At 40.4% G+C, this 20,381-nt stretch overlaps 1 protein-coding gene and 6 non-coding genes across 7 annotated transcripts; 3 read left to right on the top strand and 4 right to left on the bottom strand.

Moving 5' to 3' along the window:
• Positions 1–120: 120 nt before the first annotated feature.
• Positions 121–20,163, bottom strand: LOC108559482 (guanylate cyclase 32E). Its single transcript, XM_017916787.1, has 22 exons — positions 19,764–20,163; positions 14,255–14,641; positions 13,760–13,882; positions 13,130–13,334; positions 10,615–10,692; positions 9,905–10,155; positions 9,700–9,845; positions 9,263–9,479; positions 8,034–8,124; positions 7,780–7,970; positions 7,028–7,207; positions 6,860–6,964; positions 6,724–6,795; positions 4,981–5,158; positions 4,709–4,919; positions 4,298–4,432; positions 4,118–4,230; positions 3,618–3,769; positions 3,447–3,545; positions 1,510–1,654; positions 1,346–1,444; positions 121–1,281 (listed from the first exon to the last, which is right to left on the bottom strand). The coding sequence occupies exons 1-22, from the start codon at positions 19,767–19,769 to the stop codon at positions 482–484; spliced, it is 3,984 nt and encodes a 1,327-aa protein (XP_017772276.1). The 5' UTR covers positions 19,770–20,163; the 3' UTR covers positions 121–481.
• Trnam-cau lies at positions 1,722–1,794 on the bottom strand. The gene has a single exon. It is a non-coding gene; the product is annotated as a tRNA-Met (tRNA).
• On the bottom strand, positions 1,932–2,004 carry Trnam-cau. Its single transcript has one exon. It is a non-coding gene; the product is annotated as a tRNA-Met (tRNA).
• Trnal-aag lies at positions 2,165–2,246 on the top strand. The gene has a single exon. It is a non-coding gene; the product is annotated as a tRNA-Leu (tRNA).
• Trnal-aag lies at positions 2,756–2,837 on the top strand. Its single transcript has one exon. It is a non-coding gene; the product is annotated as a tRNA-Leu (tRNA).
• Trnam-cau lies at positions 2,966–3,038 on the bottom strand. Its single transcript has one exon. It is a non-coding gene; the product is annotated as a tRNA-Met (tRNA).
• On the top strand, positions 3,282–3,363 carry Trnal-aag. Its single transcript has one exon. It is a non-coding gene; the product is annotated as a tRNA-Leu (tRNA).
• Positions 20,164–20,381: the final 218 nt, after the last annotated feature.

Below are 20,381 nucleotides of genomic sequence, written 5' to 3'. Positions count from 1 at the left end.
GAAATCAGATAAAATGAAGATTTTCTTTTCACAATAGTATTCATATACATATATATATTTGTTTCATCGAGGAATAACATCAAGTTTATAATATATTATATATTTTTTATATAGTTGCGGGTGTATATTTAATTCTCTCTAATAAAACATGACTTATATAAATATACCGAGTGATTCTCTATAAACTTGAATGTCATTCAATGAAACACCCGGTATCTATCTTCACCTTTCAACAAATCTCTTCTATTCGAATATCACACGATAATAACCATTCCCATCCCATTTCTCACCTATTCCTTTCCATTTTTTTCATAATACTATTTAAATATATTATTTATGCAATCAGTCTATTCGGATTTTAAATCCATCCATTGACTAGAACTGGTATCACTTACATGTATACCCCCGGTGATTTCCACACCAAGAACAACAACAACAACAACCAACCAACAGAAATATACCAACTATTACAAAAATAAACTTAGATTATGGGTTCCGCTGTTGGCGTGGTGATCTTCAGCAGCGGAGTAGAGTCGACGACCCACGGAACGACCTCCTCGCATTCGGGAAACTTCGAGAGGACCATATCCAATTCCTCCTGATGTCGAGGACTCGAAGGTGCGGAAATTGTTTGAATCACGTGGAATCTCGGGACGCTGAGGCAATGCCTCAAGCTCGGCACCGAAGCGCAAGGTTTCTGCCTCCGAGTCTGGACAGTTTTCGTGGTGTCATCTCTTCCGCCGAGCAACGACAGTTGGAATTGGGCCAAAGTTGCTGTCGAATTGGCAAGATTCTCGATGCATGGACAGGACGTGCTCGACGTCTTCCAATCGCTGCAGCATTCCAGCGAGTTCTCCATCAGCGAATTCGCACTCTTCTTTATCGGACTGTCATCGGCGATCGCTTCCAGTGTTCTGGTGCTCATCATCCTGTACTCGAGGTTGTCACCGCTCGCGAATCTCAACCTCTTCGGCGATTCGAAACTGGAGCATCTCGGAATCGGACTTCTAACTATACTATTCTTGTTCTTCAGCGAACTCCTCGGCAGAACGCAATGACCGTTCGTATCGTTGCCTTTAACCGATCTTCCGCTGCTCGAAGCCCTTCGATTCTCGCGCTCCGTTCTCCTCAGATTCCTCATAGCTTCGTCTTCGCCGATGAGGAAGAACGTCTTTTGCTCTCCTTTTCCCTTCATGCAGACCATTCCTCGTTCCACCAGATGATAACCACCTAGTTTCGTCAGCAGAGCCTCGCACTGTTCGCTGCAGTGGATCTTCAACGCTGCCAACATTATTAGAAATTCAAATTAAAACCAATTTACATTGCTAACTCTGCAGCAACTCACCCACACCGGACGATTCCATTCGACTTGCCGTGTTCACCGTATCTCCGAACAGGCAATAGCGTGGCATCTTCAGACCTACCACCCCCGCACAAACGGGCCCTATAAAAAAACGAACACACTTAACACCGCGCATTTACTTACAACACACACAACTCCCAACTGACCTGAATGTATCCCTATACGCAACATCAACTTCTCCTTCGGTCTATGTCTTATGATAAAGTTTTTCACTTCGGCGAGCAGATGCAGGGACATCGTAGCAACTTCGGCTGCGTGCTGAATGTCGTTCCGTATGGGCAGACCGCTCACCTGAAACACATTTCGTTTCTTTTATTTTCATTATTATTATTATTATGCGTTTTCAAGCAAAAGGTATTGCCCCGAGTGAGGCTCGAACTCACGACCTTAAGATTATGAGACTTACGCGCTGCCAACTGCGCCATCGAGGCTATAAAACCCTAAAAAAAACTACCAAATTCGCAAACAAAAAAAAAACAAACCAAAACAATTTACAATTGGTAACTTTACATAAATGCAAAGAAATTGAACGTAAAAAATATTCAGATTGTTTTCAAGCAAAAGATAATGCCCCGAGTGAGGCTCGAACTCACGACCTTAAGATTATGAGACTTACGCGCTGCCTACTGCGCCATCGAGGCTGTAATAATTCTGACGTTTAAACATCTGATAGTTGCCAAATGACAACACTAATTAGGCTGCAATCCAATTACAATAACGATTTAATTGTTTGCTGTTTATTTTTAGATGTTTGAATTTTTTATGTCCCGGCGCATCCACCGATTTTGTTGATGTTTACAAGGTAGCGTGGCCGAGCGGTCTAAGGCGCTGGTTTAAGGCACCAGTCTCCTCGGAGGCGTGGGTTCGAATCCCACCGCTGCCAACTACTTTTTTTCTTTTGCTAGAAAATATCATCATTGTGCAATTTGTTTTATGCAACCCAATAAAAAACCATTTCTGAGATTAACATCGATTTACGACTATCATAAAAATGGAAGCGTCTGTATTCGAGAGACGGCATTGTCCTTTTTGTTTGCATTGTACGCATTGTATTATTATTATTGTACGCACCCCACAGATTATCACCACCGTTCACAAATGGCGCTGTAAACAGGGAAACAAACAACGCACTTGTACCCGCATAAACGAAACAACTGAAAGATTTACAGCACCCTCATAAACTACCAAATAGCTGCTACCTGATATATCCAACGTATACCTGCATTTTGTACACTTGACTTCAGTCATAAAGATACGGTTCTCGCATTGATTTATATTAAAAAAAATGTTTTTTCATTAACTTTGATTTCTATGGTTTCTCCATCTAGTGTTTTAATTCATAAATTATTTCATGAGGGCAGAGGCGTATTCAGGATTTTTTCGAAAATATCAGGTAGCGTGGCCGAGCGGTCTAAGGCGCTGGTTTAAGGCACCAGTCTCTTCGGAGGCGTGGGTTCGAATCCCACCGCTGCCATCAAATTTTGATTGTCCTCGTGAAAAAATTACACAAACAATGCAAACGTTCAAAACACATCGACAATTATGTTGCGTTGCAAGTTCAGCAACTGTTAAAGTGATCGAGTTCAATTGTTTAAAAGATAATGCCCCGAGTGAGGCTCGAACTCACGACCTTAAGATTATGAGACTTACGCGCTGCCTACTGCGCCATCGAGGCTGTGATAACTCTGACCTTTATACCTTTGACAGTTATCAGATTAATATCAATAGTACCTTAATTAGTTAAATTATTAATATTTACTAAAACCCGACGCATCCACAAAGTGCGTCATCAAGTTTGTGTTGTCAAGTAACGTTGTCAGGTGTAACGTAAATTACGTAATTGGTTGCTAGCAGTTACTGTTTACTTTTAAATGTTGGTGACAACCGGCGCATCCACCGATTTTGCGGATGGTTACGGGGTAGCGTGGCCGAGCGGTCTAAGGCGCTGGTTTAAGGCACCAGTCTCCTCGGAGGCGTGGGTTCGAATCCCACCGCTGCCAGAATAATTTTACATTTACTATACACTACAAGCCCTTAAAATCTAATCGAATTTAAAAGATATTCTTCAAGTTTAGTTTCTTACCACCATGTAGGCATCGCCGATTGTCTCAACTTTGTAGACGTCGTAGTTTTCAATGATGGAATCGAAGCAAGTGTAGAGATCGTTGAGAAAATCGACAACCTGGAAACAAATTTATAATGTATAAATAAACAAGTAACTTAGCAACCAATAAATTATTTTTAGATTACACACCTGAAGCGGAGTGCTTTCGGCGGACATCGAGGTGAATCCGACGATGTCGCTGAAGTAGATCGTCACCGAGTCGAATCCCTCAGCTTCAACTTTATTGCCTCTCTTCAGCTGCTCAGCCACTGGCCTCGGTAACATTTCGTAGAGCAAAGCCTCTGGATGGAGGAGATAAAAAGGAAAAAGTAAATAAATAAATAAATTAAGAAGATAGGAGAACTTATAAATATGATTTAATAAGTAATATGTTTCGTTGGTCTGCGAGGAGAATATTAGAAACGAACTGATTTATATGCGCCCTCGAGATTGCGGACGACGCAACGCACACGCAATTCGTTTAAAATTCCTTCCGCATTCCTTCCTTCCCTCGCACATCACATGATTTACAGCGGAACGCGAATAAACGTCAACAAGCCCAAACGTACAAAAAAAATAATATATAAGAAGAAGTGGAAACCATGGAGATAACAAAACAAACAAAAAATGATAATAATATCGTTACGGACCTGTCTTTTTCTTTTCCTCTTGCAGTTGATCCGTGCGCTCGTCGACGAGCACCTCCAAGTTGTTGGCGTACTTCTCCATCATTGCCATCATGTTGTCGAAGATGTTGGGTTTCCTGCGATCATCATCATCATCGGTTATTCCGTAATCGGTTAAATAATGATTGTCTTGAATTGTCTTACATTCCTTTGCGCAGAGGTCGAAGCTTCGTTCGGATCATCTTGAAGTCAGGTCTGAGTTCGGGATCTTCGGCCCAGCACTCCTTGAGGCAGTCCCTCACGAAATCGAAACTGTTCTCCAAGGACTCCAGGGGTGGCCTGGATAACAACAAATTTATTATGCCGCAAACACGGATTAGTACGCTCAACCGCCCACCCTCGTTCCGCACCGATTAATGCCATCCCGACGGCGATTAACTACAAATCTCCGTCAGGATGTGTTGTCTCCCTTTCTCTTAAGGACAAAAGTTGCGAATGTGAAATTTTCAAAAAAATAATATATTGACCGGAAAATAATTGAAATTATTGTTATCGCTATGACGACCTTTGAGAGAAACAACTGTTACAAGGTGAAACAAATTCATTTTATCTAACCTGAATGGAGCGGTGATGTTTCTGTGTATGATCCTGTTGAGGATTTCGGCGGCGGAAAGACCGATCTCTCCGTAGGGCCCGTGACGGCTGTGCAGCTCGTAGAGGATGATGCCGAACGAATAGACGTCTCCTTTCTGGGTGCCACCTGGCGGATTGCTGGAAAGGTATGAGTCGGTGAGTCTGAGCAGCTCCGGCGCCCTATAGAGCAATGCTGAAACATGTCGATTCAATTAATTTGAGTCAGTTCGCTGCAGTTTCTAACTTCGACTCACTGCGACATTTGTCCAGAATTCGATTCGGGTCTTTCAGACCGGGATCCTCGGCGTCCTTCTTGAACTCTCTCAACCCGAAATCCGACAACTTGACAACCCATCTGGAATCGACGAGGCAGTTGGCCGTGTGCAGAGCTCCATGGAAACGAACCGGAGAGTCGTGCAGATAAATCATACCCTGCATCAACAAGAAAATAAACAATATTTTGACATTCGTGTCAAATTCACAAATTGATGAGTTGATACAAATCTTTAAAAATCTGTAATTAAAGGTTAATGGATTAATTTAATTGCACGTAAAGTTGCATAATTGATTCACACACCGAAATTGCTAATTAAATTTAAGGGCGCGAAAAATTATGGTCGTCGCAGACATTAAGAAAAAAGAAAAGAATAAAGAGCGTAATTACGAGAACATCGCACGTACTCTTATTAATGGCTCTCTGTTTCACACTAACCAGAAGCACAAAACGAAAAAGGACACACAATTAAACATAAAAAAAAGGAGGAGAAACTAAGTGCAATTTCCATTAATTGTACAAATAATTTAAACAGTTTATAAACTACTCGCAGATGAACATCTAACCTACATTTCGTTAGTTAGTTATTGAAGAATATGTTAGTAGTTTGTTTGAAAGTGCAGAGTTGTGTTGAAAAAGGTCAAGAATAATTTGCATATATTCGCTTGATTGACGACGCGGCAGCAATTTGCAGAATTTAATGCAAGTGCATGCACATACTATAAATATTTGCCGCCGCAGGATTTAATCCGGTTTCCACCGAAGGAAAAAGCATAAAAGAGAATAGAAGTGGTTGCGGAAGAGAAGATTGATGATGGGGGGTGGGCGTTGTTGTCTCTTCGATTTTATAGTTCCCGGTCACATAAAAGTGCGCTTAATTGCAACCAAGTCAACGGTTTTTATTGCCGCTTCGTCCATTTATTAATAACCCATTTACGGAACAAACTTCCTTCCGCACTCCGCAACTGAATCCAACTTTAAATGTCGACGAGCGATTCAATTATTACTTGGTTTGAACTAAATTACAATTGTAAATGGCAATAGTTTTCATATTTAATTCTTTCGACAAATTATAAAAATAAATCTACTTTTACTAGTTTAATTACTAGATCAGACACTTTAAACGGATTATACGTGGCGGATGAGCCGGGTTAATTTAACTTTTGATCCCCCGTTTCCACATCAACTTCCTTTGACCCCGTCCGTCCGTCCGTCCACTATCTAAATTGCATCCTTGATTCGCGTGTCATGTTTCGTTATTTGTAGTCTTAGTTACCAAATTTTGTTGTACATAATCGATGGATTACCATTCTTTTGTTTGTGTAACGATGGCAACAAAATTGTTACAAATGGGCGTGCGCTTGATTGAAGTGCGCTAAGTGAAAACAAAAGCGAAAAAAAAAAAACTGGTGCCGGAAAGGCCGTAACGATGATGATGCTACATATATATTATATATGGACGTAGAGAGAGCTGATTTTGTGTTTTTTGTGTGTGGTTGGTTATGTACTACATCATATTTTTGCAGCACGCACGCGTCTGCCTCGGAGAGGCTACGATGATTAAGCGATGTCCGTTCAATATTTTTTTCACCCGAAAAACCCCAATTTTAATGATTGATGGATTTAGTTTAAGAGTGGATGCAAAAGACGAGGCCGACGACGCCGTTCGATTTATTGAATATTCGCAAGAAATAATTATTAAAAAAAAAATAGATGCACTCACCCTTAAAATATCGCCGACGAGGGAGGCTATGAACATGTTGTCCAACTTGACGTCTTCGTTCTCCAGGATATCCTTCAAGCACATCAGTCAAAATATCAAATTTAATTGCAACGAATTAAACAGATGGCGTGCGTACCTTGAGACTTCCCCGGGTGCAGTACTCGGTCACGATGCAGATGTTCGGCGGATCCGTGCAGGCTCCGATGAAAGCGTTCAAATTGTCGTGCCTCAAATCCCTCATCTGCACATGAACAAATAAACAAATAGAATTACACAACACTCAAGTATTTATCCAATTTAAGACCATTTTCAGCTCCTTCTTCATGTCCCTGGTAATGTCTATCGACTTCTTATAGACTTTTTTGATGGCAAACACGCGACCCTTGTAGATGCCGATCTGCGTGAAGATGCTCGAGTACCGGAAATCCGCATCCGGATTCGAACTCAGCGACACCTGGCTCGTTCTGATCAAAGGATGGAGCGCCTGCAGCAAACATCAAATTAATATTTAGTTTCCATGGCAATAAGTTCTAATTTCATACACTTTGACGTTTCCCCAAACTTACAGTCTATTAATTAACGAATATGATAATAACTATTATTATTTTTTTTTTTGTAAATTAATACTTCGACGATTCCTTTGTGATGTTTCGTCCCGGCTTCAACTAATTGGACAATTTAATTGGTCTCGTTAAATTAATCACCCGAATAAATCGATCCTTAACTGAACATTAGACAAATCTAACCCACACATAAAATATCTCAGTTTTCATCTGCAAATATATATTTTTTTTGTTTACTTAATTGAATGGAAAAGTTGAATTTTGTTTGCTTGTCTTTCGAGGGTGCGAGGATGATTCAGTTGTTGAAGTTTCGGTGGTGGTGGCAAATGGATTTTGTTTATCCATAACGGGGAGATGCGAAATATTTGCAGAAGGATCGATGAAGGGTGAATGTCGTTAGTTTGCTGAGGAGGACGTGAGTTATTGGTCGCTGCTTATTAACTTTACTGAATAAGCGTGAATTTAGATATTTTTTGTTGGAAAATTAACGTACCCTTGTAATTTTCGTTCCTAGGCAACTGGCGTTTGGCTCATCGTTGATCTGAATCTCCCTGAAGTCCACCTTCCACAGAAGACTGTCCAATTCCTGCTCGTACCGCCAATTCCTGTAGAAGATCAGAGCGATGATGGCCATCACGAAGAACACGCCGCCCGTGATTCCGTACATAATCTCCGCCGTGTGAGCTGTCAACAACAACAACAATAACAACAACATGACAACAACAAAACAAAACAAAGCATAGTTACAGATGCATTTTTCTCCACGGAATCCGCACGGTGGCACTGCTATCGGCGGCGCTCCGGCGATCCAATCGATGTCTTCCACCAATTGCAACAACTGAAACGAAACAATTACACGAATGAATGACAGATGGTTGACAATTCAAAAAAAAAAGGAAATTTAAAATACGTTTCGCGTCAGAGTTATGTGACGTTTGCGATGATTGAAACAGAAAAGGAAAAAGAAATCGATTTCGCAGAAATAGAAATAAGCTGAATATGTGGAAAAAAAAAAAAATTGCGATCGCTGACCGCTGCAGAATGGCTCGTATGCTCTTTTCGAATCGAAAATGCGTGCGATGATCATGTCTTTGATAGTGTTAGGAGCTGGACTTTTCGGAGTAAGATTATTAATATCATTTAATGAAAAGTGGTGATGATTGATATACTTTTTATTGTAAGGGCGTTCTCAGCGGACCCATGGGCGGTATACCCACGCAGCAGGAGCAGGCCGACGTTCTGAGCAATGTGCAGGAGGTGTTCGAGAAGGTTAAGAAGATGGTGGACGAGGAGGGAAGGACGACGGACATGTCCGTGGTGGCGGATACGAGGAGGACGGTCAAGAGAGCGCAGGACGCGCTCTCACTCATCGAGGAGATGGCTTTGATAAGTGAGTTCCCTTGGAAACGGTTTGTACGGTTTGCCACGATTTCTTTGTTTTATGCGCAGAGGTGATGTGTCTGAGCAGCGAGAATTCGGTGCAGTTGGCTTCCGCAACGAAGGAGCAAATCCAGAGGTCCATTCAGGAGGGTCACGAGAAATTGGACGAATGCACGGAGAAGGTGTCGCACGAGATTCAGGCGAGTTCGGAGCGCGTTTTCGACGTCGCCTCCGCCGCCACCAATCGAGGTCAGAGCCTGCTCGATTCGATGACGGAATGCACCACCAAATCAAGTATAATCAATTACAACAGTCACAAACAAACAGTCTTTCATTTTCGTTTGTAGCTTTTCATCAGATCACCTGCTACAGGAAGATCATGACGACGGACGTGTTTCCTGTTAAAGAAATGCTACTGGCAGCAATAGATTCGCACAAAGTGGGCCACTCCAAGTCCATAGACATCAGAAACAGGGCCAACGATTGCGTGGACGAAGTGCTCGACAATTACCAATCGAAAGTTGCGACGATTCTCAGCAAAGCCATCCAATAAACTATCTTTTACATTTCTTTAAACAATTGAAACTTTTTCTTACCGGTAGTTTCGAATCGAAGCTCCTCAGCGTGAAGACGCCAACCGGATAGAGACCGAATCGTTCTGCCGCCGACGATTTCGTGGTGGTCGAATTGAGACGGGCCCTGTTCCTCTTACTCACGATCTCCTTTAGGTCCGTCCTTCCTGCCAACGGCTTGCGCGCAATCAGCGTGTAATTGCCTTCGGCGTCCCCATTCTCATCCATGTACACCATATATCTAATACCAAACAAATTGCACCACTCAAATCAAGACTTATCTACAAGCTTCCACGACCGAATCTCTGTTAGATTTAGTTTTATGCGATTTATCTTTTCAAAAACAACAACAACAACAACCACTTTAAGGAAAGATGAATTGCAAATGATGTCTCACAACAAATTCCAATTCAATTTGCATTTCTCAACTAAGATTATTTTGTTAAAGTTAATAAACTTACCCCATGGCGCTCTTGTAGTGCGTCTCCTTGATGGAATCTATGATGGCTGTGCCGTTCCTCGGATTCCCTCCGGATTCCAGGACCGTCATCAGGGCGCGCGCGTACAAGTGCACCGCATCGTACAGGTAGGCTGCACCCGCACGAATCTAGTTTAGTCAAAATTGGCAAGTTTAAATAGATATGACGTTTGTTAACGAAAACTTACGATTTTCCCTGCGTTCACGCCTAAATGATTCAACGGATTCGAGAAGTTGAACGGTGGCTTTTCCAGGTAGGTGTTTACGAGCACCGCGAAATTTTCGAAACCCACCGGACTCGACGGCACCACACCGATGTAACTCTGGAAGGCGGTCTGAGCGAACGGATCGTACTCCTCCGTGAGGAAGCTCTGCAGGTACATGGCGGGATTCTTCTGGTTGTACTCCTCGATGTCCACGCCGATCACAAAATATTCCCCTGAAAGATTGAATCTCTATGTTTATTTTATTGTTTGTTTTTTTTGCACCCTATTTCCGCTTCATTTGCAATGGTGATGGGACACGAGAAGGAGAGGAGGTCAAAAGAAAATAATAAAGGTTGTAACAAGGCCGGATATATTTGTTTGTGCGGAAGTTTCGGTAGGCCAATAAATACGGTTTCTGACCAGCCGAACGCTAATGCCCTGGGGGTTGCAGAGCAGGAAGCCGCTGGACACCGAGGGTTAATCCGGGGGAGGAGGGGGGTGGGGACAACAGAGGATCGGAATATCAAAGGGCTTTTGTACCACAGAAACTGGTCACAAACACACACAGATAATGATCAAAAGCGATCTCTTTCGGAAGGAGAAAATAAAGCGTATTAACGTCATTCGTAATCCGTCAATGGAAATTGCATATGCAAATTGCATCTCAATTCTATGCGTATTTGGTGACTAACCTTTTTCGAAAAGTTTCCTCGCCTGCATCGCGACCATCAATTCCAGATGCTCGTAGTGGTGACCCAGGATGACGTAAACTGAAAACAAAAAACATAAGCAACATGAAACAAAAGATACTCAATGAGATTTTGTGTTTGCGTTTTTATTTCCTTTTGCATGCAATTTAGGAAATTGTTATTAAATTTCACCCCTCATTATTTCAGCATGTGAGGATAAAAATTGCTTTTGCTCTCGTTATATAAGCGACGACAGCGACAGAAATGTAAACAAAGGGGATTACATGAAGTTAAAAAGAAAAAAACATATATTACATAAAGGAAATTCGTTTATGTTTAACGTTTACTACAGCAGATTTCATTTGTTTAGAAGCCGGTTTAGTAAGGTTGGCAAGGGAGAATTTAAATGTAAAAACGCGTTCACTTCCGGTTAATTTCGAATACAATAGGGGAATTATGATTGCGTCTCCTCTCTTCAATTCTCCTTTTCATTCCTTCTTTTTTTTATGCAACACACTCAGCGTGTGCATCCGAACTCTCCCTTGTATTCACGCGGTAATTGCGTCAACCGTAATCTGTTTGCGTCACGTCAATTAAAAGCACAGTTCAATTGGATGGATTTACTTTTTCTTTTCATCTCTCTCTCTCTCTCTCTTTCAATTTCTTTACGGGAATCAAGAGTGGAAGAGGCGAAATGGAAAGGGACAGCAAATATCGATGGAATTTATTTGCGTCGTCGTATAAAATACATACATGAATTTTCGGATTGGAATTCGACAAGAATATGTACGAATCCAAGATTGCTGCGAGTTTCGTGTGTGTGTGCACAAAGAGAGATGGGGTGGTGTGAGGTGGTGGTAAACAGACTCGGCAAATCATTTCGAATATTATTGAATTAGGTACATCTCCAACGAATACGGAAAAAGCAATCTTCTCATCTCGAAACGAAACAAATATGTACGAAATTGCATACTGACTGAAATCGCATTATATATTTGGTTGCATACGATAACCCGAATTCAATTTAAGCGCCATCTCACCAATTTATTGATAACTGAACTTTCGCAGAAATGTATTCGTCAAATAATATTTGGGACGCGAAGCGATAAAGGGAAACAACAACAACAAACGATTCTGGAATTTTATTTCGCAGAAACCTGCGGTAAATCATACTGCTGTCGCGAGTAGTTTCAATTTAGTGGGGAGCCCGATTTGAATCCACCACGCTGTTACATAAAGCATAGAAATGTTGAAGAGAGTAGAGAGCACACACACACATTCCGTTCTAAATTATTCGCTTGGTGGCCTAGTTTTATGATCGGACAGGAAAATGTGCATATATGGGATATATACGGAAGTTCCTCTTATTCGTGACAAATTGAAATAACTTTGTGTGCGCAAAACTATTTACTACTGACAGTTATTGTCATTCTTTTAAGCATCAAATCTCTATGACTTGACACTTGAGTATGACATATCAAATGTCAGAGTTGATATTTGATTAATTGGGTTAATAAACATACATAGTCGGATAATAAAAATTGCAGCATCGGCGGTGTAACGAAACGTGTCTTTTATGATTCACTCGGTCGCAAAAATGAATCGAACATGTTCAGTTTCAGTTCCATAAAGTATGAAAAACTTTACTGGGTAACATTTTTATTTTCCCCGTTTCTTCTTTTGTTCCCTCCTTTACGTGCCGACACTAAACACGTTTTTATTTCTTTTCCCCACCTACCAACCCACGAAAAAAAATAAAAAAAACTTCCGACAGTAAAAGCAAGGAATAATACGATTATAATAGCTCTCCGATGTTCTGGCGAGAGCGAGGAATAATCCAGTTTGAATGCGATTTAAAAACGCGCGACCCGGAAAAATAGTTCAATCATAAATTGAAATTAAGTGAAACTTTAGTTTTTATGTTACGTTCAACCTAATTTCGGTTAGAATGCCAACTTAAAACTATGTTTAGTTACATAATTGACAGATAAATTACCAACTACGTAATGAAATGAGCAACAAAATGTGGATGGGCTGCGTGTGGCGTTTGATTGAGGAGGTCAAAGTTTGCAGTGTTCTGAGATGTGCTCTTTTCGTATTAGATGTGGATGATGATTTATCGCCATTGTTTGCTCCAATTTTAGTCGGTTGGCTAACCTACATCTGCCCCTGCAACGAAGCTGATTACGTTCGGTCGTACCAACAGTAAATAACGGGAACAGTAGACGAAAGAAACTAGGAAGTGCAGGCGCAATATTTACGAGCGGCCGATTCCAACGTAATTAATTGCTCAAATCCAGCGGAAAATTATTTGTTCACCGGTCCCAATATCAATATATATATATATATATATACGGGGAAATGGGTGATTTATCGTAGATATTTGGCCCGTTGCCAGCATCTTGATAATCAATTTAGTTATTACAGAATTACCAACATTAGTTTACCCCCTATATGTATAGGCATGATAATTGAATTATTTAAAAACTACCAAAGTTTAATTAAGTTGGTAACTCACTTCTGGTGTCAAGGTAGGTATCCTCTACCAACTGATGGAAAGGATTCTCCATGTTGTATCCGGTCACGTGCATGTAGGCCGTATTCCAAGACCTGCTGGCGATTACGTTCACCCCGGCGGTGGATAAAGTGTGCAGGATGATTCTGGCGATGTTCCCGTACTCGAAATCGGAGGGATTCGGAGAATCCAAATACAATAATACCACCTGCAAAGAACAATAAATTAATCGTATTATCATTGACGTAAAACTGTATGCAATTTAACATACATCATTAATAAAAAACAATAATCATATAGGCAACTTTACAAACTAATTAAATAATTAATCGATTCTAATCGATTTCATTTAAATAAGATTTTTCACGTTCACGTTAAACAGTTGAAAAACGTTTACTCATTTATAGGAAATTACTCACAATTTAATAACGAATAAATTGGAATCCATATGGAACGTAACAAACATAACTAAATACGTCGAACTTTCACTTTACTCAACCGAACGAACGCTCGATCAGTACTAAGTTCTACAATTCCTTTCTACTCTTCCAATCCCACTCTAGCCCGGATTCAATCACAATTGCACCGATGTTTCTCGACCAATTTTTAAATGTATAGAAATTATTAACTTACGTCTGTCCAATTGAAGTAGGTGAGAACGGAAGCGACGGATTTGGAGATCTGCGTGATCGGCGGTCTCGTCCTCGCGAACGTAGGGAATTTCGTTTTATCAGATGTTTCGTTCGCAGTACAAAACTGAAACAAACAAAAAATTGTTGTATTAATAAGCAATTCAATTCAAATCAAATATTGTATAAGTTGGGTAATTGTGTAATCTGAATCGTGTTTCGAGTACATTTCGAAATCACGTTTTCTTCGCATGATAAGAAATCTGAAAGGTTGGCGCACGCAAACGACGTAAGAGCCAGAGGGGTAACAGAAAATAAATCGCGAGGATAAGGGTTCACGCAAACCAGATTATCGTGTAATTAGCATATCTAATTCGATTCTAAGTAGTTTGTTTATGTTGACTTTGTTGCCATGGAGGCAACGATTTTGTTTTTCTGATAATCCAGGCGCATCCGCCACAATTTATGTTGTTGATGTCGCTATGGCGATAAGACTTACGTATGAGATCATGGGTAGGTTGAAGGCTGCCGCCATGAAGGCCTCGTGCTCGCAGTACTCCTGCGGTCCGATGTAGACCGAAACGTTCCTCGTCCAGAGGTTCGCCGTCTGCTTGACGCTGAGCACGTCCTTCCCGTACGTCTCGGCGATGATGAACTCGAGACTGTGGCCGAGACGTCCCAGTCGACCGGCGTTCACCTCTTCGACGGCCAACGAGATCGCACCGGAAATGGTGAGGCCGTGACGTTGGTACTCTTTGTCGCCGGGTAACCTCTGCGATCCGGTGATGTAGCCCATGGTGAAGACCTCACCGTCGGATTCTCGAAGTGCGCAGAACCACAGCATCGTGCTTAAGATCAGGATAGAGAATCGGCGCCATCTCTGGGTCTGCAAAAAATGGAAAAACTTTTTGATTTAATTTCGTGAATCGCAGCCCCGTTTGTGAGGTTTAATTAACGCGCAATCAACTGCACGGAGAGTTTAATTAATTCAATTAATTAAAAGACGTAAAATTTCATTTCAACGAAGTCTTTTCACCTCCATTACATAACCTAATTAATAGACAAAATTTAACTTATCTTCAATTTCATTACATCGTAAACCCAGCGCATCCGCTCATTCTTCTTTATATAACAAAACGTTTCACTTTATACAATGAAACATTTCACGAAACCACAATCAAACTAAACTACGTAGTAAACACTCATTTTCTTAATGTCAAGAGATATTCGAATGTAAAATGGCGATTACGAATAACAACTTTTGTTTTCAACTTGAAAATGGCGGTTCACCGAAAACAAAAAAAAAAACAATCAAAGCTAATTTGATTTTGCGAAACGATTAAACGAATGAATAATGGCTAATGTAAATTGGAGCGAAGCGAAATAATTAAAGTTGGAAAACGAAAATGCGCGTTTTATCGTCTGCCCCCCCTCCCAACTCGTGAATAACGTTTTATCGCGGATCCCATTGGAATCTTAATAAACAGGTGGGTGCTCAATAAAAGCAGAGAGAAAGAGATCTTTTCCTGCCAAATAGGCATTCGCAATTTGGATCCAGGAAGCTAAATGTACAATAGAAATTGAATAAAAAAAGATAATCCCCGAAGTCGATTTTAATTAGTGGCAGCAGAGCGACGTGTGTAATCCCTCTCTTCGCGTTGCTCCCTTCGTTCAACGTTGGCAGTGAGAGAGAGATAGATTAATTGAAATCTCCAATTAGTTTAGAGATTGGTTCAGACAACGCGTCTATCTTTAATATTGTACGGATCTATCTTTTTTTTTTCTATCTCTTTTGTTTCTACGAAATGGGACAATGCAAATCACCGGTGGCTTTGATTGTACGAAACGTGCGTGTAAGGAGGCTTTGAGCCTTAGGGATGTAGGTTGAAGTGGTGGCGGCGGTAATGGTTAGGTTGGCGGAGGCACTTTGCACGGCGTGAATCTGAGTGTTGTTCGCGGCTTCTCCTTCCGCCTCCGATCCTAGGGGGGCCCACTCAGATCTGAAAACCCACTCGACACCCCTCGCTCACTCACATCTTCTTCTCCTTATCCTCATTCAACCCCTAACTCTAATAGCTTGTTGTTTTCGCGATCTCGTTCGTGTATTTCCTTCCCATACGCACACACGCCACTCTGTAGCTGCTTCATACAGCTGCTAATAGCCAATCGATAGAGTTATTGGAAAAAAAAAATCTGCCATCGCGAAATCCCATTTACCACTTTTTTTTATGCAACGCTTGCTTCAAAATTGTTTCATAACGTCAATGTCAAAAGACGCCATTTCTAATAACATAACCAATTGTCATTCGCCATCTTTTTTTTTAAATGTCAAAATGGCGCTGTTTTGACAAGTCGCTTTGTTTACAGATAGTTCATCAACGTATCTTTAATGTCGTCATTTCCGCTTTCTTCTCGAATCTGATTGGTTGTTTATTTCAAAAGAGAGAGTTCCGTTTATTATTCGTACGTTTCTCTCGCCTAACTAATAGATCAACGGACTTATCGCGCCGTTATTTTCGTCTGTTTTTTTTTCAGCGAAATTTATCTAAATTTTATTCATGGTTTCCATTGTAGTATCATGCTGTATGCTGCGCGCATTCAGGCGAACAACGAAAGAGTGCATGAAAACAAAGCAGGCGAACCAATTACGCAAAAAATGTACAATTTTTTTGTTCTTTGATTACATCAGAAATGGATAGAACTGCAGTTCGGACTGTTGTTGTTTGTTAATGTCGTCAGTTAAATCGATAATTAAATGAAAACATCAAATGGATGAATTACTTATTTCGAAGCAGCAATTTCAGATGTCGTACAGACAGACATCAGCTGGATGGGATACAGAAATGGGGCGATCCGGGTCATGCATTATTCAAAGTGTGCGTACGTCAGTTGTTGTAAACAAGTGATGCAGGGTTTAAAATTGCCGCCTCTCCTCTCTAACTTATTGCCGCCACTTATCCACACTCCATCTATCTATCTGTCTCTCTCGCTCTTTCCCCACACACACGTCACGAAGAAGAGAAGAGAAAAAGATAACACGATGGACGTGCAAGCTCTCCAAAAATTCAGCAAATTGGCGGTATCCGATTTATGGCCTAAGAAGAAATAACACACAAACACATATATAGAAAGTGAGAGAAAGAGATGAAACAAAAGAAAAAGTTTGGGTCCCGATGGTAATCAAACTGCGATATCAAACTTTGTGTTGTTGGCAGCCCTTTCATTCTCCGCAGGATTACTACTGCCCTTCTTTTGTTTTCGATTCGTTAAGCCGTCTGTCACCTCGATGGGAGGTGGAGTTGGAGGTGGAGGAGGCAGAGGAGGTCAAGGAAACGTTCCATATCCTAGGTCCTAACCTCACTCCATCTGAAAGATGCAGTTCGGTTGAAAGGAAACCAGCGGAAATTTCCAAGTGAAAAATCGAAAACACGGATTTTCACTTTCAAACGCGCACTCTATATTCTCTCTCTCTTCGACGTTCATTTCAATAAATCATCCATTTATATTCCGAATCGCCGACGTACCGGTACGTCCGCAAATAAATTACCATACGACATGCGACACTCAAACTACTGAAATGTCATTTACATGAGAAACGTCATTTATATTGACATTTATATTTTACACTAATTCACGTCATTTTCTGACGTTTGCTTTGAATATTCAAACAGGGAGAGAGATTAATTGGGTATTTAATTATTTATTCCCTTTTTGGCAATTATACAGCCCCCCGCCCTACAGTGATCGTGAGAGAATCCAAATTGGAATTGCCTTTTTTTTCTGTTTCTGCTTTTGTTTTTTTTTTCTGGTTTCGTAGATTTACGACCATCACAAATCAAGGAGAGAGAGAGAGAGAGAGAGAGAGAGAGAGAGAACGTTCCACCCCCGGAAATTATCGCCCTCGCATCCTTCCGTGATTCTTTTTTTTCTGGTTTTGATTCGATCCGTTTGAAATTAATGCATAATATAAACATTTGACGTTCAAATGTAGAAAACTAATTCGATGACAGCTTTGACAATTTAAATGTCAGGATCATTAAGAAACAACAAAAAAGGTAAACAAACTGCTCTGCTTCTCATTGCTATAGTGATGATGATGATGATCATTTTATTTTGTGTCGCCGCCTGAAAATTCGGGTCGGATCGTCGGCTTCGTATGCAAATGCGCGTTTCGCAGTGTCTTTTATAATTTGATTTTAGTAGTGCAAATGCGTGTCTAACTACATGGTCTAGCGGCAAGCCAATGCATATTGATGCGTTCATCTACTTTCATTTCAGGTTTGATTACACTCGAGTAGTACAAAAGAATAGAGAGAAGCGAAGGGATGTATAAAAGTGGGCGAACAGCAACAACAAAAAAAAGAAAGAAGAGTGATATAACTCGGATGTAGTTTGGTAAAATCGAGTGGGCCGGGGGAGAACGAAAGAGGGATTGCGTTCTTTTTTTTTCTTCTTTATCTTTGGAGAATCCGTTTGAGCGACACCTGTTGATCATCAACATCCTCTCGGAATAGAGGGAGGGAGGAATGAGAAATGCGAATTTACAAATCGAGTCGACGCATCGTTTCATTCCTGAAACTTAAATTGAAGTTTAACTTATGGAAATTACAATTCCCGATTTCTCTCTGCATATCTCGAAGTTAATTATCTTTTTTTTTCTGTGGTATGGGGATGGACAAACAGGCAGAGAGATAGAGTCCAGTACAAAAGTACAAAACTTTTTATTAACTTCCCCAAATTCTCAGAGCGAGAGAGGATCGAGAAAACTTTACGAACGGATTTAATTTCCTTCTCTTTTTTTTTCACCCCCCACATCTCTCCACTCCAGTTACGCACAGCAGAAGCAACAAAAAAAAAAAGGAGCAAAAGAGAGCTTAAGACAGGGAGGAGGAGTAGGCGAAATGCGAGTGGTTTAATTCCATCGGACTTCTTTTTCCGTTTTCCGCTTCGCAACAACAAAAAAAGGAAGCAAATACATATTTCGGACAACTTTCGGTCGTAAAATTTAATTCCGACCGGCAGGGTCGTAAATCGGAACTTCAATTACTTCTATTGCCAAAGTTTACAACAAAATTTTATTATTTTTTTTTGTCCATAACTTCTCTACATTAACATACACGTACGTATAATTTATATACGGTTACCATAGTTACCACCCCGTCAAATTTCATCCAAATGATATACAAGCTGCAATCAATAATCAAGTTATTTCATTCGATTTAAAGTGACAGTTGCAAAGTTTGCAGCGCGGATAAATAATAATTAGTGAATTCGCGCTTGAAGCAAAACCTGATTTTGCATCTTAGATTATGTAATTGACAGGTGTCAGAAATTCTGATAACCTAATTTGCTGGGTGCATCGGATGACAGTTATAAATGTAATTGACAGGTGACGTTAATTGCGATGACAATTTGCAATCAATTGACGTTATCAAAGTTTAACCTTATTTTTCTTTGATTTTGACTAATCGTGAAGCAAGAATAGAAAGTAGTGTCCATTACATTGTATCAAAAACGTTTGAATATGTTTAGAAATTTGAAAAAAAAAAGAATAACTGGTTAGGATTAATCAAAATTATTCAAATTTTATAAAATGTATATAAGGTTTACGTTGAAGAGAATGACTAAGAAAATAAAATACAAACGTTTTGTTTGTTGGTAATTGGAAATTTGCATGCGTTTCGGTTTAGCGGAAACAGCAACGATCCGAGTGAAAGTTTTCTATCGCGATGTTATCTATCAACAAAACATTCGATACATTTTACATTTAGGTTAATCAATTCCGACTACGTACACCAGCATTTTATTGTTCATAACCTAATTGCAAATTTAGCATATATTTCGGACAATAGTCGGAAACAAACTTTATCAAATCGAAAACATGATGTAATAATTGTAAATTTACTATTGTTGAAATATCAATTTCCGAAAAGTTTTGACAACTTTTCAAACTCGTTTTTTTTATTCTTAAATTCGCATTAGTAAAAGTTGATTCGATCTTCACTTACCAACATAATTAGTGATTGAGGTAGCTGCGGCGGCGGGGGAGACGTCTTCCTGCGATTCCTCGAAATAGTTTACTCATCTATCGTAGACAGATGTTGCGAACTTTGAACAGGTAAAAACATCGTCGTCGAAGTGTGCGCATTCGTTATTAACCCACTTTCATCGGGTCTAATATAATTGTCTTTCGATTAATATACGGGTCCGCGGCACTGTTCAACAGGGGACACGCGATTCGTACGTGCGCGGCATACGCGATCTGTAATACTATTCGTTCCTTCTTCCCCCAGCTGAAGAAGTGGCGACGCTTGAAGACGTCGACGTCGACCTGAGCGCGCGCCGTCCGTGCAGCGACTGAACGAACGCACGACGACGTCGCGACGTCCGTCAACAACGAAACAACAGTAAACCGCGCAACGCATTTGTTTCTCTCTCTCCCACCTAAAGCACAAATTTGCATTCGACGATCGTAGATACACATGAAACAAAAAACAAATAAATTATTAGAAACAATTCAACTTAAGTAATAATTCTCTTTCAATTACAATCCATGTAATTAACAATTTCGTATTCTCTTTAAAAAACGAACTTTAAATAGTGCAAGTTTAATTGTACATTTACAA

This window comes from Nicrophorus vespilloides, unplaced genomic scaffold (assembly GCF_001412225.1).
Source record: "Nicrophorus vespilloides isolate i.1.1-1 unplaced genomic scaffold, Nicve_v1.0, whole genome shotgun sequence".
In the NCBI taxonomy this organism is placed as follows: Eukaryota; Metazoa; Arthropoda; class Insecta; order Coleoptera; family Silphidae; genus Nicrophorus; species Nicrophorus vespilloides.
The sequence above is the reverse complement of the archived record's forward strand: the minus strand, read 5'-3'. Positions and strand labels throughout refer to the sequence as shown.

Bases quoted from the DNA above. Each gene is read 5' to 3' on its own strand.
- LOC108559482 (XM_017916787.1), bottom strand. The intron at 9,480-9,699 runs GTAAGTTTATTA...GTTTGGTATTAG, and splicing joins CACTACAAGAGCGCCATGGG to ATATATGGTGTACATGGATG. The intron at 6,965-7,027 runs GTCTTAAATTGG...GTTCATGTGCAG, and splicing joins TGAAGAAGGAGCTGAAAATG to ATGAGGGATTTGAGGCACGA.